The 12,016-nt window shown below is 46.8% G+C and overlaps 1 protein-coding gene across 5 annotated transcripts in view; it reads left to right on the forward strand.

Moving 5' to 3' along the window:
* Positions 1-12,016, forward strand: part of ACSF3 (acyl-CoA synthetase family member 3) — a 96,058-nt gene that overhangs the window by 24,212 nt on the left and 59,830 nt on the right. For 4 of the 5 annotated variants that reach the window (XM_088447351.1, XM_088447348.1, XM_088447350.1 and 1 more), the window contains exons 4-6: positions 7,863-8,017; positions 8,530-8,675; positions 11,142-11,254. In XM_088447351.1, the coding sequence (XP_088303477.1) occupies positions 7,863-8,017; positions 8,530-8,675; positions 11,142-11,254 (414 nt within the window). The remainder of the gene's footprint in view (positions 1-7,862; positions 8,018-8,529; positions 8,676-11,141; positions 11,255-12,016) is intronic. The other variant, XM_088447353.1, reaches the window with a different exon arrangement.

Consider the following 12,016-nt stretch of genomic DNA (forward strand, 5'->3'; position numbering starts at 1 on the left):
TGGAGGTGGTCTCTCACGGGTACGCCCTCTCCTTCCGGCACAGACCCCCGGCTCAATTCTTCACCACGGGTCTACCATCAGACCGGAACAAGGCTACGGAGCTGCGGAAGGTATTGCACACTATGCTCCAGGCTGGAGTTATAGTGCCTGTTCCATTCTCCCAGAGGGGCCAGGGTTTCTATTCAAATCTTTTTTTGGTACAGAAACCCAATGGGTCATATCGTCCGATTCTCAACCTCAAAGCACTCAACAAGTCTTTGCGGGTCCCGAAGTTTCGGATGGAGACCCTACGGTCCATCATTCTGGCGCTGGAACCTGGGGACTACATGGTGTCATTGAACTTACAGGACGCTATGGCGGTCATGGCGGCTTCTCTGCGGCTGCAAGGAGTCCGCATGTTGCCGTACTTGGACGACCTGTTATTGGTGGCAGGATCTCCAGAGCTCCTGTTACACCACTTGGACCTGACCATTGTACTGCTGCAATGGCACGGCTGGCTAATCAACTGGCAGAAGTCCACTCTAATCCCGTCTCGGAGGATTCTGCATCTTGGAGCCTTATTGGACTCGGGACAGCAAAGGATCTTCGTGACGGAGGACAAGATCTCTGCTTTACAGTCAAGGGTGCGCAGTTGTCTGCACAGCCGCCGGGTGTCCTTACACTCGGCGATGAGGTTACTGGGCTCCATGGTGTCGGTGTTCGACATGGTGGAATACGCCCAGTTTCACTCCAGACCTCTGCAGCACCTGATCCTGTCCAAGTGGAACGGGCTGCCTCAGTCTCTGAAGTTCCAGACGATTGTGCTCACCCCGGAGGTTCGCCTGTCCCTTGCGTGGTGGTTAAAGACGACCCACCTCAACAAGGGACGTCCGTTCTGGGTTCCAAATTGGGTCCTGTTGACAACGGACGCCAGTCTTCGGGGCTGGGGAGCAGTTTCGGGTCCACACTTGTTCCAGGGCAGGTGGACACCGACAGAAGCGGAGCTTCCAATAAATATCTTGGAACTCCGTGCGGTCTTCAATGCTCTCCTGCAGGCACAGCGGTTTCTCCAGGGTCACCCGGTGCAGGTCCAGTCGGACAATGCTACCACCGTGGCCTACATAAACAGGCAAGGAGGAACTCGCAGTCGGGCGGCTCTCGTAGAGGTCTCTTGGATCCTGGTTTGGGCGGAGCGCAATCTTCCGGCCATATCAGCGGTCTTCATCCCGGGAGTGCTAAATTGGGAGGCAGACTTTCTAAGTCGCCAGGACGTTCATCCAGGGGAATGGTCCCTGCACCCGGACGTTTTTCAACTACTGGTGGACAGGTGGGGTCTTCCAGAAATCGACCTCATGGCGTCCCGGCACAACAACAAGTTGCCGGTGTACGGGTCTCGCACAAGAGACGAAGGGGCATCTCTGGTGGATGCTCTGTCCGTCCGGTGGACGTTCAGGTTCGCATACCTGTTCCCTCCGGTCTCCCTTCTTCCACGGGTAATCCGGAAATTCAAACAGGAAGGAGGGACGCTCCTGTTGATAGCTCCCGCGTGGCCCAGACGGCACTGGTTCTCAGACCTTCAGGGTCTGTCCGTGGACAGTCCTCTGCGGTTGCCGCTACGACCGGACCTTCTGTCTCAGGGTCCTTGTCTTCACCCGGACCTGACTCGGCTGTCTTTGGCGGCGTGGCTGTTGAGACGGCCATGCTGAGGTCCTGGGGGTTTTCCAGCTCTGTGGTGCGTACCATGTTACGAGCTCGGAAACCGTCTTCCGCGAGGATATACCATCGCGTGTGGCATATGTTCTTCCAGTGGTGTCGACCGAGAGGTTATGCACCGCGGGAGTTTCGTCTGTCTCGGATTCTCGCCTTCCTGCAAGCGGGACTAGATCATGGGCTTCGCCTTGCTTCTTTGAAGGTACAGGTTTCGGCCCTATCTGTCTGGTTTCACCGTAGGATTGCTACAATCCCGGATGTGCGCACCTTTATGCAAGGTGTTCTCCGTATTCAGCCGCCCTTTGTTCCACCTGTGGCGCCTTGGGATTTGGCTGTGGTCCTGAGGGCTCTCCAAGGACCGCCGTTTGAACCACTGGGCTCAGTGGATATTAAATGGCTAACAGCTAAGACTGTTTTCCTTCTGGCCGTTGCTTCAGCCAGACGTGTTTCTGAGTTAGGGGCTCTTTCTTGTAGACCCCCTTTCTTGGTTTTTCATGGGAACAGGGCAGTGCTCCGCACTCGGCCCAAGTTTCTTCCCAAAGTTGTTTCCCAGTTTCATGTTAACGAGGAAATAGTTGTTCCGGCCTTTAACTCACCGGGTCTTTCCGTGGGTGAGGCCTCTTTGGATGTTGTGCGGGCCTTAAGGACTTATGTTGACCGCACTTCTTTGTTTAGGAAGTCGGACGCTTTGTTGTCCTCTATGGCTTCTGTAAAAAGGGTTGGCCTGCTTCAAAGCAAACTTTGGCAGCCTGGATCCGTATGGCTATTTCTGAAGCTTATCTTCATGAAGGCCTACCGGTCCCTCCTTCTCTGAAGGCTCATTCCACTAGGTCTGTGGGTCCTTCGTGGGCAGCTCGACGTGGTGCCTCGGCAGTTCAGATCTGCAAGGCTGCTACGTGGTCTTCTGTCCATACCTTCGTGAGGTATTACTGGTTTGACACCTTCGCCTCTCAGGATGCTTCCTTCGGGCGGCGGATTCTCCTTTCTGCACAGGAGCGTCCCCACCCTTAAAGGATACTGCTTTGGGACATCCCCAAGGTATCCTGTGGATACCCTATGGACCCTGAAGTAGAAAATATGAGATATGGTAAGAACTTACCCTTGTTATCTCTATTTCTACGAAGTCCATAGGGTTCCACAGGACTCCCGCCCTGTCGCACCTGTGCTGCAGATGGGCTTTGCTCTGGTCACCGGTTTTCCGTCTCCCTCTGGTGAGAATGTGATTCTTGTATGTGTCCAGATCTTTGTTCTCTCTCTTCCTTCTCCTCCTCCGGCCTATGGCTTGGTAACTAACTGAGGTGCCTTGGCCCGGGGGCGGGGTATAGGAGGGGGACCTAGTGCATCCTGGGAGGCTGAAAGCTTAACTCTTTGGTGCCCTGCGACTGACGTCACACCTATACCCAAGGTATCCTGTGGAACCCTATGGACTTCGTAGAAATAGAGATAACAAGGGTAAGTTCTTACCATATCTCATATTATCCCAACATATCATGACCAACCAGTGCCCAGTAAAGCACTATGGGCATGATTACATATAGTTTGTTATACGGCGGTAAATAGCGAGTTTAGCAAAAAGCACATGTGCAGAAGTGAAATTATGCATTTCTGCTTATCTCCAGGCCTTGACAAGATCTCTCTCTGCGTGAACCGGGCATTTATGGGCAGTGGCGCTGTGGTCACAAACAAGAGGAGAGCTATACTTCCGTGCTATTCTGAGTCCTGCGCACAGGGACGCCTGTTTCTGACGGTTCTCTTGCGCCTAGCCTGAGGCCGGTGCGCGTGCTGATACTAATGTGACCGCTGCAGGTGTGTACGAAAAACACAGTAAGCAGAGCGGCTTTCCACTTGAAGCTGTAAAGATCCTTGCATTAGCCCTAGGGACACTCACATTAGCATAAGGCAGAAAATGTGGCTTCCGCCGCTTCCCGCAAATACAGCCACTGCGTCCAACTCAGAATTAGGCCCTGTATGCAGCCAGCCTTCTTTTTGTCTCTCCCCATCTCTATGGTTACGGAAGGTTGCTGGCTGTTTATTTGTGGGGGCTAAATATTCATTACCACTACATGACTGTACGTAATATATAATCGTACGTCACGTAATATATCACAGTGTTTTGTGTTCTGGTTTCCCTTTTATGTCCGCGTACACCTAGCCTCAATACGCCATGTGGCGCCAGTCGACAGCGCAAGACTCGGCTTGTGCAGAGCATCTTTTTCCCCTGAAAATGTGTCTAATTGCTGTAAAAAAGGCAGCGGTCGCTGTCACATAGCGACTCGTATACAAGTGTCTCATATCAATGCAGTCTCGTGTAGCGGTTTGTCACATCCGATTGCGACTAAGAGGCGTTGGTGGACAATAACGACGCTCGTCGCGAGCTGAGTTGCACGGGATCTGGCGCGCTGAGAAGGGCTGTTTGGTGCGACTGCAGCAATAGTGTATGAGGACACATCTGTATTTGTAATTATACAACAATAAAAGCTGGAGATGGCATTTGTATATAGAGCTAATGATAGGTCTAGCCCTTTTTATCATTACTCTCTTACAATAATCGCTGTCACTCGCAGAGGGAGGGTGTTGAAATTCCTGAACTGTGGATGATTGGATTTTCAAGAGTATTAAAGTTTAAATCCCGGCCCTGATCCTTACGTTTGTTCCCTCTGAAGTTGGTTTAGATTCAGGATATTAAAGAGTGTTTGTGAGCAGAACCAGCTTTTTATTTGCTTTATAAGATTGAATCTTGAACACGTCAGGAGAATGGCAGAGCTGGAAAGAAATCAACATACAAACTGCGCAGGAAAAAAATGCATATATATTCGCCCATTGGCAGGGTTGTCCGCATCTATGAGCCCGCATCTGCGTATGTGGCATTGGCACAAGTCATCATCCGTGAGAAATCGCACCTGCCCTATTCTAAGAGCAAAATATATGCCTTTTGCTAAGGTGCAGTTCTGCATAGCTCGTATTTGCGCCCTCACCGAACTATGCCGGCGTCACGAAATGACCCGTCACATCTCAGTGCTGCGCCTTCGGTAAGTGTAGATGCGACCAAAATATGCTCGGCTCAGCGTCGACAGTTCTTGCGTGCGCTCAGTTTCTGAACGTGCACAGTGTGAGTTCATGGGAGATACGCTCTGCATACAGGAGTATATACAACCCTGTGTCAGTCCCTATGCATTTAAATGTATATAACGGTTCCGCTGAGAACGCTGTTCACATGGCAGAGCTCTGCATGCTATGTGAGGTATGGAGGAATCCTATTTTTGTTAAATAGAGAACAAATCGGTATTTAATAAAGAAATCCCCAGTCTGGGGGCAGATCTAAGTCATCGCTAGCTGTCGATGGAGGCTCGCGTTGCGCATTTATCTGCCAGTTACGGCAGGCAGATTCAGTGCGCAACACAATGAAAAGAGACAAAACCTGCGGCGCTCATAAATTTACATAGAGTAACAATAATAATACATTCCTTATCATTAAAATACGGAGGATATAACACCCGACAAACTACATCACATGTACCCACACTCCTCCTATCGATGTTGGCGTAACTGCGGTTTGGAAGGTTCTTTTCTTCATATTTGGTGGGATTGCCCCGTGATTCATTAGTTTTGGTCTATGGCGGTAACCTTAATGTCAGAAATAATCTCCTCCAATGTACCCTTGGATCCGCCAATACTGTTGCTTCAGACACCTCTGCACTCGGCATCGAAATCTGAGAATAAATTGATTGGGCATATCTGCAACGCCTCCAAACTTTTAATAGCCAAGCATTGCAAATCCCCTCATTCTCCTACCAAAACAGCTCCTATTAACAGGCTATGGTATATTTCTTCAATGGAATATATTACCTCCCTACTACATAATACAGTATCTACATACACCAGCAGGTACGGTGCTCTTGGTTTACCTACCACAACTCCTCACTACCAGGAGCACCTCATTGATATTTATGTCACATAAGCTACCAGTACTACATCGCTTCTCTCCTGGTTTTTTTTTTTTTTTTTCTCTCTACATTTCTACCCCCACTTTCCCTTTCTTCGCTCTTAAAAAATATATTAATATTTGTTTCTGATTTATTGTTTTATTCCATAGAATTTTTGAAGATTTGTAAAAAATTACAAAACACTACACTACCTGTTATGTTGTGGATGAGCAGAATGTTACTTTTATTTTTGTATCATATTGTTTATTTTTGTTGCCCATATTTTGATACTTATTTTTAGCTACTTGTAATATCTTTGTGTAGTGCATTTAAAATAAATGATTAAAAAAAAAAATACGGAGGATATCACAAGTGGAATCAACAGATGTATCTCCTTCTGACTACAATTCCCAATCGACGTCCACTCAATCGTCACATAAGGGGAGGCGTCGAAAAAAAGAGAAAAAAGGAACCAATGTGTAGTAATTCCATAAACACAAAACTTGCTAGCAGACAGGACAGATATTTAATCTTGTATAATATGGCGTACCCCGCTTACATGAATAACGGGGAAGAAATGTGCTCAAAGGTATCTTTATATTCCAGTATAAATAATATATTTATGCAGAGTTTGCGTACCCAACTCGCATCTCTCAGTATTTTAATGAAATATATAAAGGTTTCTTTTTCACTTTATTTGCTGGAAAAGACTGACGTTAAGCGCGTGTTTCCAAGCCTCGCAGCTGGGCTATAACTGTTAATCTTATAAAAGTTTCTTTATAGTGAAGAGGTCCTAAATTGCGTACCCAAACTCACACTAGAGAGTGGACAGATGTTCACATAAAGGTATCTTGGTACGGTAAATACGGGTGCATACCCCAACTCATAGCCCAACTCACATGATATGGAATGATGGCTCTTTCATAGAGGTATCTTTTCTTCAGGAGTGATATGTGTCTTTTTATCCCCCATAATAAAAAGACACATATGTGGAGCAATCACTCCTGAAGAAAAAAGCTGTCCCACGACACAGTAAAAAAATCTCAAAATGAATAAAATGGGCAATAATAAAACTCCAAAGAAAGGTACATAATAAAAAAAAAAAAACAGATAAAAACATGCAATAAAAAGTGTAGCATATAGGTCCAGGTATTTAGCTACTCACATCCTCAGTAGATGTCAACGCGTTTCGGTCTCCAGGACCTTTTTCAAGACCAGATTCAGTTCGCAGATACATAACTTGAAAGCAAAATCTGCAGTTAAGGCCCGGTAGCCACCACCGGTACCCATGCTGGCGGCCTTTGAGTATAATTCAATTTGCCCCACGTTTAAGAAAAAAACTGATTGTTTTAGGTAAATTCCTGTACAGGGAAAATCAACCAGTGGTACAGTCAGGGCCAGATTAACAGTCCCAGGCATCCACATAAAAATAGGCCCATCGTCATGGCTGCACGAAGATGGCCAGCCACCAGCTGGCCACAAGGTCGGGCAAAAATCATAAGCATAAAAATTGCATTTTATTTTCCTTATTAAATCATGAAGTGTTCTAAACTTTTGTATAATTAGGGAGACATTGGGGCTGATAGTGTAGGAGATGTACACGTCAATATGGCACTGGCCACACCCACACAGCATTGGTCATAGCTCCTCCCCTTATCACAATAGGCCCTTGATCTTTTCCAGGTCCCTTGCACATGTGCCCATTATTCCAGCCCTGGGCACAGTCACCCCCATATTAAACCATTGTTTCTTTAGCCCTTTATATTTACCGTTTCATAAATCTCTACTAACCTATAATGGCAGTTGCTAAGAACATTAGTACAAGCCACGAAATGCTGAACATGGGCGCTAGATCTACCAAAAGGCAAATGCATTGTGTCTCCTGCCAGTAGTAGATAGCAACTAAAAAGTAATTAAGTATTTATGGGTACTTTTATGTACTAAAATGTTAATCTATGGTGGCCAGTCCACTTTTGTTTTAAACCGTATGATAAGGTGCTGTTAGATTATGAATCACATGCACTGAAATGTTATTATGCAAAATAGCTTTCTCTGGGATTCTGCGGTTGTCATTTGATGCTGATCCTCTAGGTGGCGTGGTGGTCCTCAGACTGGCAGCTGTCACTTATATATATAAATATGTCATGCAAATTAGAGTGAGAAATCTGTTACTTTAAATTGTTGATCTATATTTTCCCATGACCAAGTTGTCTTTGTTACTGTTGTCTAACGCCTGTCTCTTTTCCATAGGTATGGGAACACTTTCTTAGCACAGAGGCCTCCGCCATCAACATCTTTATGGCTGTGCCTACTGTCTACAGTAAACTTATCGATTATTACGATTGTCACTTCGCTAAGCCAAGTATTCAGGACTTTGTGAGGACAATGTGCCAGCGTAAACTCAGGTACAGTGCCGTTATTGCACACTAGAAGAAGCACCATGTAAGTGTACCATAGTCTCCACACTGAGGAGGTAGCCATTTTGTTGAATGAACCATTATTCACGAGAATGTCGCCTATCAATATATTGAGAAGCACTGACATCAGAAGTGGAATACAGCATAGCCGGGCCTAATAGTAACATCTGAGGAAGAGGGCCTAGTAATGCCTAATGGGCTTCATAGCACATGTTCTGTCCACCAAATATGCTTAGATGTGCTGGTCAGGTGGCCTGACATACCCTGGTTTCCCTAACCTCTAAACCTAGTAGCGGCTGTGCCCCCTCTTGTGGAAGTAGTTCCGGCAGTGACTAATGACTATTGTGCAAATCTGTGGGCTGCATTGACATGAATAGTTCTTCAGCTCCCTATTTGGGAGTAAGTGACAGCTGCACATTGAGTACAAATCTCATATCAATGCAATGAATGTGGCTGTAGTTTGCAGTCTGCTTGCAGAATGTGTTTCCATTCTTCCTTAGGTTAATGGTGTCTGGCTCCTCGGCTCTCCCTGTGCCGGTTTTGGAGCGCTGGCGAGATATCACTGGTCACACTCTTCTGGAGAGATATGGCATGACAGAAATTGGCATGGCTCTGACCAACCCACTCAATGGCCCACGTGTGCCAGGTACAAAAATCTTCTTGGCTTGCTTTCATATAAACTTGACTCCCTCTTACCCACAAAATAGAACATTGATGGGAGTCCTTGTCTTTGTTAATATAGCAGGGTTCCAGATTGCCAGGGAGGACCTCCTCTGGTCAGCCTCCATAATAACCTCTGACCGCTAGATGATCTGAATTAAGACTACAGATAACAGCCCGATTCTGATTGGATGGGCACAGCAGCCTTTCATCCATGAGTTGGTTGTCATTTTTAGCCAGGCGGCGTGTCATTTCCCTTTTTCTGGCGCTCACAGATTATTGCGGAGTTTGGCCAGCCCAAGTCCACATTATTTGTCTCAAGGGTGGGAAAATCACGCAACAACTACTGCCCGGAAAAGGGAATGTAACAAAATAGAGCCATAAAGTGTAAAACTCCTTTATTAAAATGACACACCCTCATTTGGTAAAGTCCCCTTGGTAATACGTGGAACAATATCGATACGTTCTATCCGCAGTCTCTATGGGTCTGATTCAGTGTTGTACATGTATATACATTGCTCCTGAGTGTGTGGACGTAGCAGCGATGCTAAAAATATGCTAATTCAGCAGGAGGCGCCTGAAGAAGAGAAAAGACTCCTCCTGTCGGCATCGCAGATCCGAGTGCTGCGTTCTAAGACACTGCATCAGATCACCATCACGACCATCGGAACTGCACAGCCAGGGCCAGGAAATCTGCGTCAGAAGATGCTTACCCTGGCCTCGGCACGACTGCAAAATGGTCAGCAACGCTTCCCAGCCGCCAAACGCCCGCAGTATGCCAGTTATGCCAATTCGCTATTACCCGTTTTGCGCATGCACAGTCCCACCACTGTTGGACCTGTATGCAAACCATCGGGTTTGCTTTCAATTCGGAATCAGTCCGTACGTTGACAGCGTCTATGTCAATGCCGGAATGCAGGCGCCATGATATCGACAGGGATAGCATGCTAGTTACAGTATTTTAATCGTATTGGCATTATAACTTTAAACATGCTGGTAAATCAACCTTTTTGACATCATGGCTCCTGTATTCCGGCATCATCACTATCGATAAACTAACTGCACCCCGCTCATTTTTGTATGCACCCTGTTTAGATACTGTAACTGTCCTGCTCCTAGATGTGTGATTTCAAGTTTTCAAAACTTTTTTTTTTACTAATGTACCCCCCAATGCTTCTTATTTGGGAGTCTGTTTGCATGTCCTTGTCTGATACTTATGACCTTGGACAAGCCTCTACCACTCTGTTCCCATAAGATACAAGCTAGTTGAAGCCCATCTGTCTACAGTGCTTCCTGCAGAAGACTAGAGATAGAATAACAGTTCGGTGTTAATAACTGAGCCCTGGAGTGCGGAAAGGGTTAATTCTGCTGCATTTGCCGGAGTTTCTCTCCCTCTCTCTCTGTTCACGCACAGAGCCATGAATTATTCATGGGCAGCTCACGCCTCGTCGGGTCTAATCAGCGCTTTAATTGGAGGTTTAGATCACAGTTGGCTAATGGCTGCTCCAGCGGGGACCTGGCGCATTGTGACAGGCGGATCGCAGTGTGTCTTATCACCGGCCTGTCTCAATCCTCCCAGGGCCCCTCAGTACACAGCAGCATGTGGACCCCCCTGAGCTTAGCACATGCAGCATCCTCAATTACACAGCTCTGCTCTCGCAAGCAGCCTCGGAACGGAGGAGATGTGCTCATCAAGGACGCGCGTCTGTTCTGTTTACTGAGGCTGTGCGTGGTGCGTGTATGTTTGGGATATCAAGGTTGTATGTGTGGTTCAGTCATTTTCTGTATTGTGTGCTCTCTATGTCATTATGGTCGACGTATGTTTTCTTTTGTTTTTTTATTGTTTACATCTTTATATTTTATGTTTGCACCCGCTCACATCACGCTGTTAGGCAGTTTGGAGATCTGATAGGCCATTAACGTGTGTTTACATTTGTACATGTTACTATTCACACATGTATTATTGTATAATTGCCGGCTGGCACAACCTTGATGTCTTCTAAAATGAAACAGCTGCCCAGATCGCCCTTACGTCGTACCCTTACGTCTCACTGTCATGGGTATAACGGGCTGCTTCCATTGGTTAAGGTACTGTCAGTTACATGGCAGTGAAACTGGGTTCCTGTGATTGGAGCTCAGGAACAGCTCATTTCTTCCTGGGGCTATACAAGTACATGTATAAGGTAATGAGTTTTTGAGCCAGACAATTAAAGACATGAGTAAATTCCATAAAGCACTATAGCAATGTTACGAGGGTTCTAACTTAAATGTTGACCTTTAAATAACTTAAGTGTATTACTTGAACCCTGGACATTAGTGTATACTGAATCCTGTACTGCACCTTATGGGGTCATAGAGTAGATGGACATGTTTATGCTTGTCGTTCTGAGTCAGTGATGGGTGCAAAGCTGAATGACATATGGTCAGCTGCGGCATCTCATTTCTTTGCCAGGGTCAGTGGGCAACCCCCTGCCAGGAGTAGAGGTCCGCATCGCCACCAAGGCACCTCCAAATGAAGGCGACTCCTATACTACCCTTGCTCAGGGAGATGTCTTTGGTACAAAGGTAGGTGACACTTGTAGTTCGATGCACATACACAGGGCAGCCAATGGGCCTGATTCGAAGATGGACGATAATGCGATCACAGCAATTTCGCAGGGAACGCAGCTGCGAAAAGATGCTACTAGTTCCAAAGTTTACCCGAGCATAGTGACGCCCACTTCTGCCTTCTCATCTGCGTCCTACGCGCCAGTGTAAATATCTGGAACATCAACGCACATCAACCAGCCATGCAGCCCTTGCGGCGAGTCTGGCCTGTCTCGAATACAGCCGCTCTCCTGACACGCAGAGGGTTGGCATGCTGCGTAGGAGTTCGCAATAGCTAATTTATGCACGTCGATGTAACAGTGTTTAAATAGTCAGACACGCATGCGTTTTTCTAAACCCCCCGGTTACATCCCCCAAACGCTGACTTTGCATGTGGATCCTCTGTGCTGGCGTAGTCGCAAAACAATTGCCGCACCTGTGCAGTGCGGCTGAGACGCGTGCGCAATAGCAAACAATTGCTCCATCTGCGTAAAAATCGGCATTGCGCCCATTGTCGGCGCCTCCCCGCAGCCGCGTTTTCCCTGTTCATTCCTATTGCTGCTCATACTGGTGGTATTTTTCTCCTAGCCTTCAATGTGTGAATGAAAGAGCTGTTTTCTGAGAGCCGCAAACCCAGATATAAGCACAGCAGAAGTTCAACTGAGGTTAATGCAACAATGTTTCCCAGGAGAGACAAGTCTTCCATTTGTAAAGAAAAAAAAAATATATATAGTTTTTTTT

This window comes from Taudactylus pleione, unplaced genomic scaffold (assembly GCF_031769625.1).
Source record: "Taudactylus pleione unplaced genomic scaffold, aTauple2 ptg000430l, whole genome shotgun sequence".
Taxonomy (NCBI): domain Eukaryota; kingdom Metazoa; phylum Chordata; class Amphibia; order Anura; family Myobatrachidae; genus Taudactylus; species Taudactylus pleione.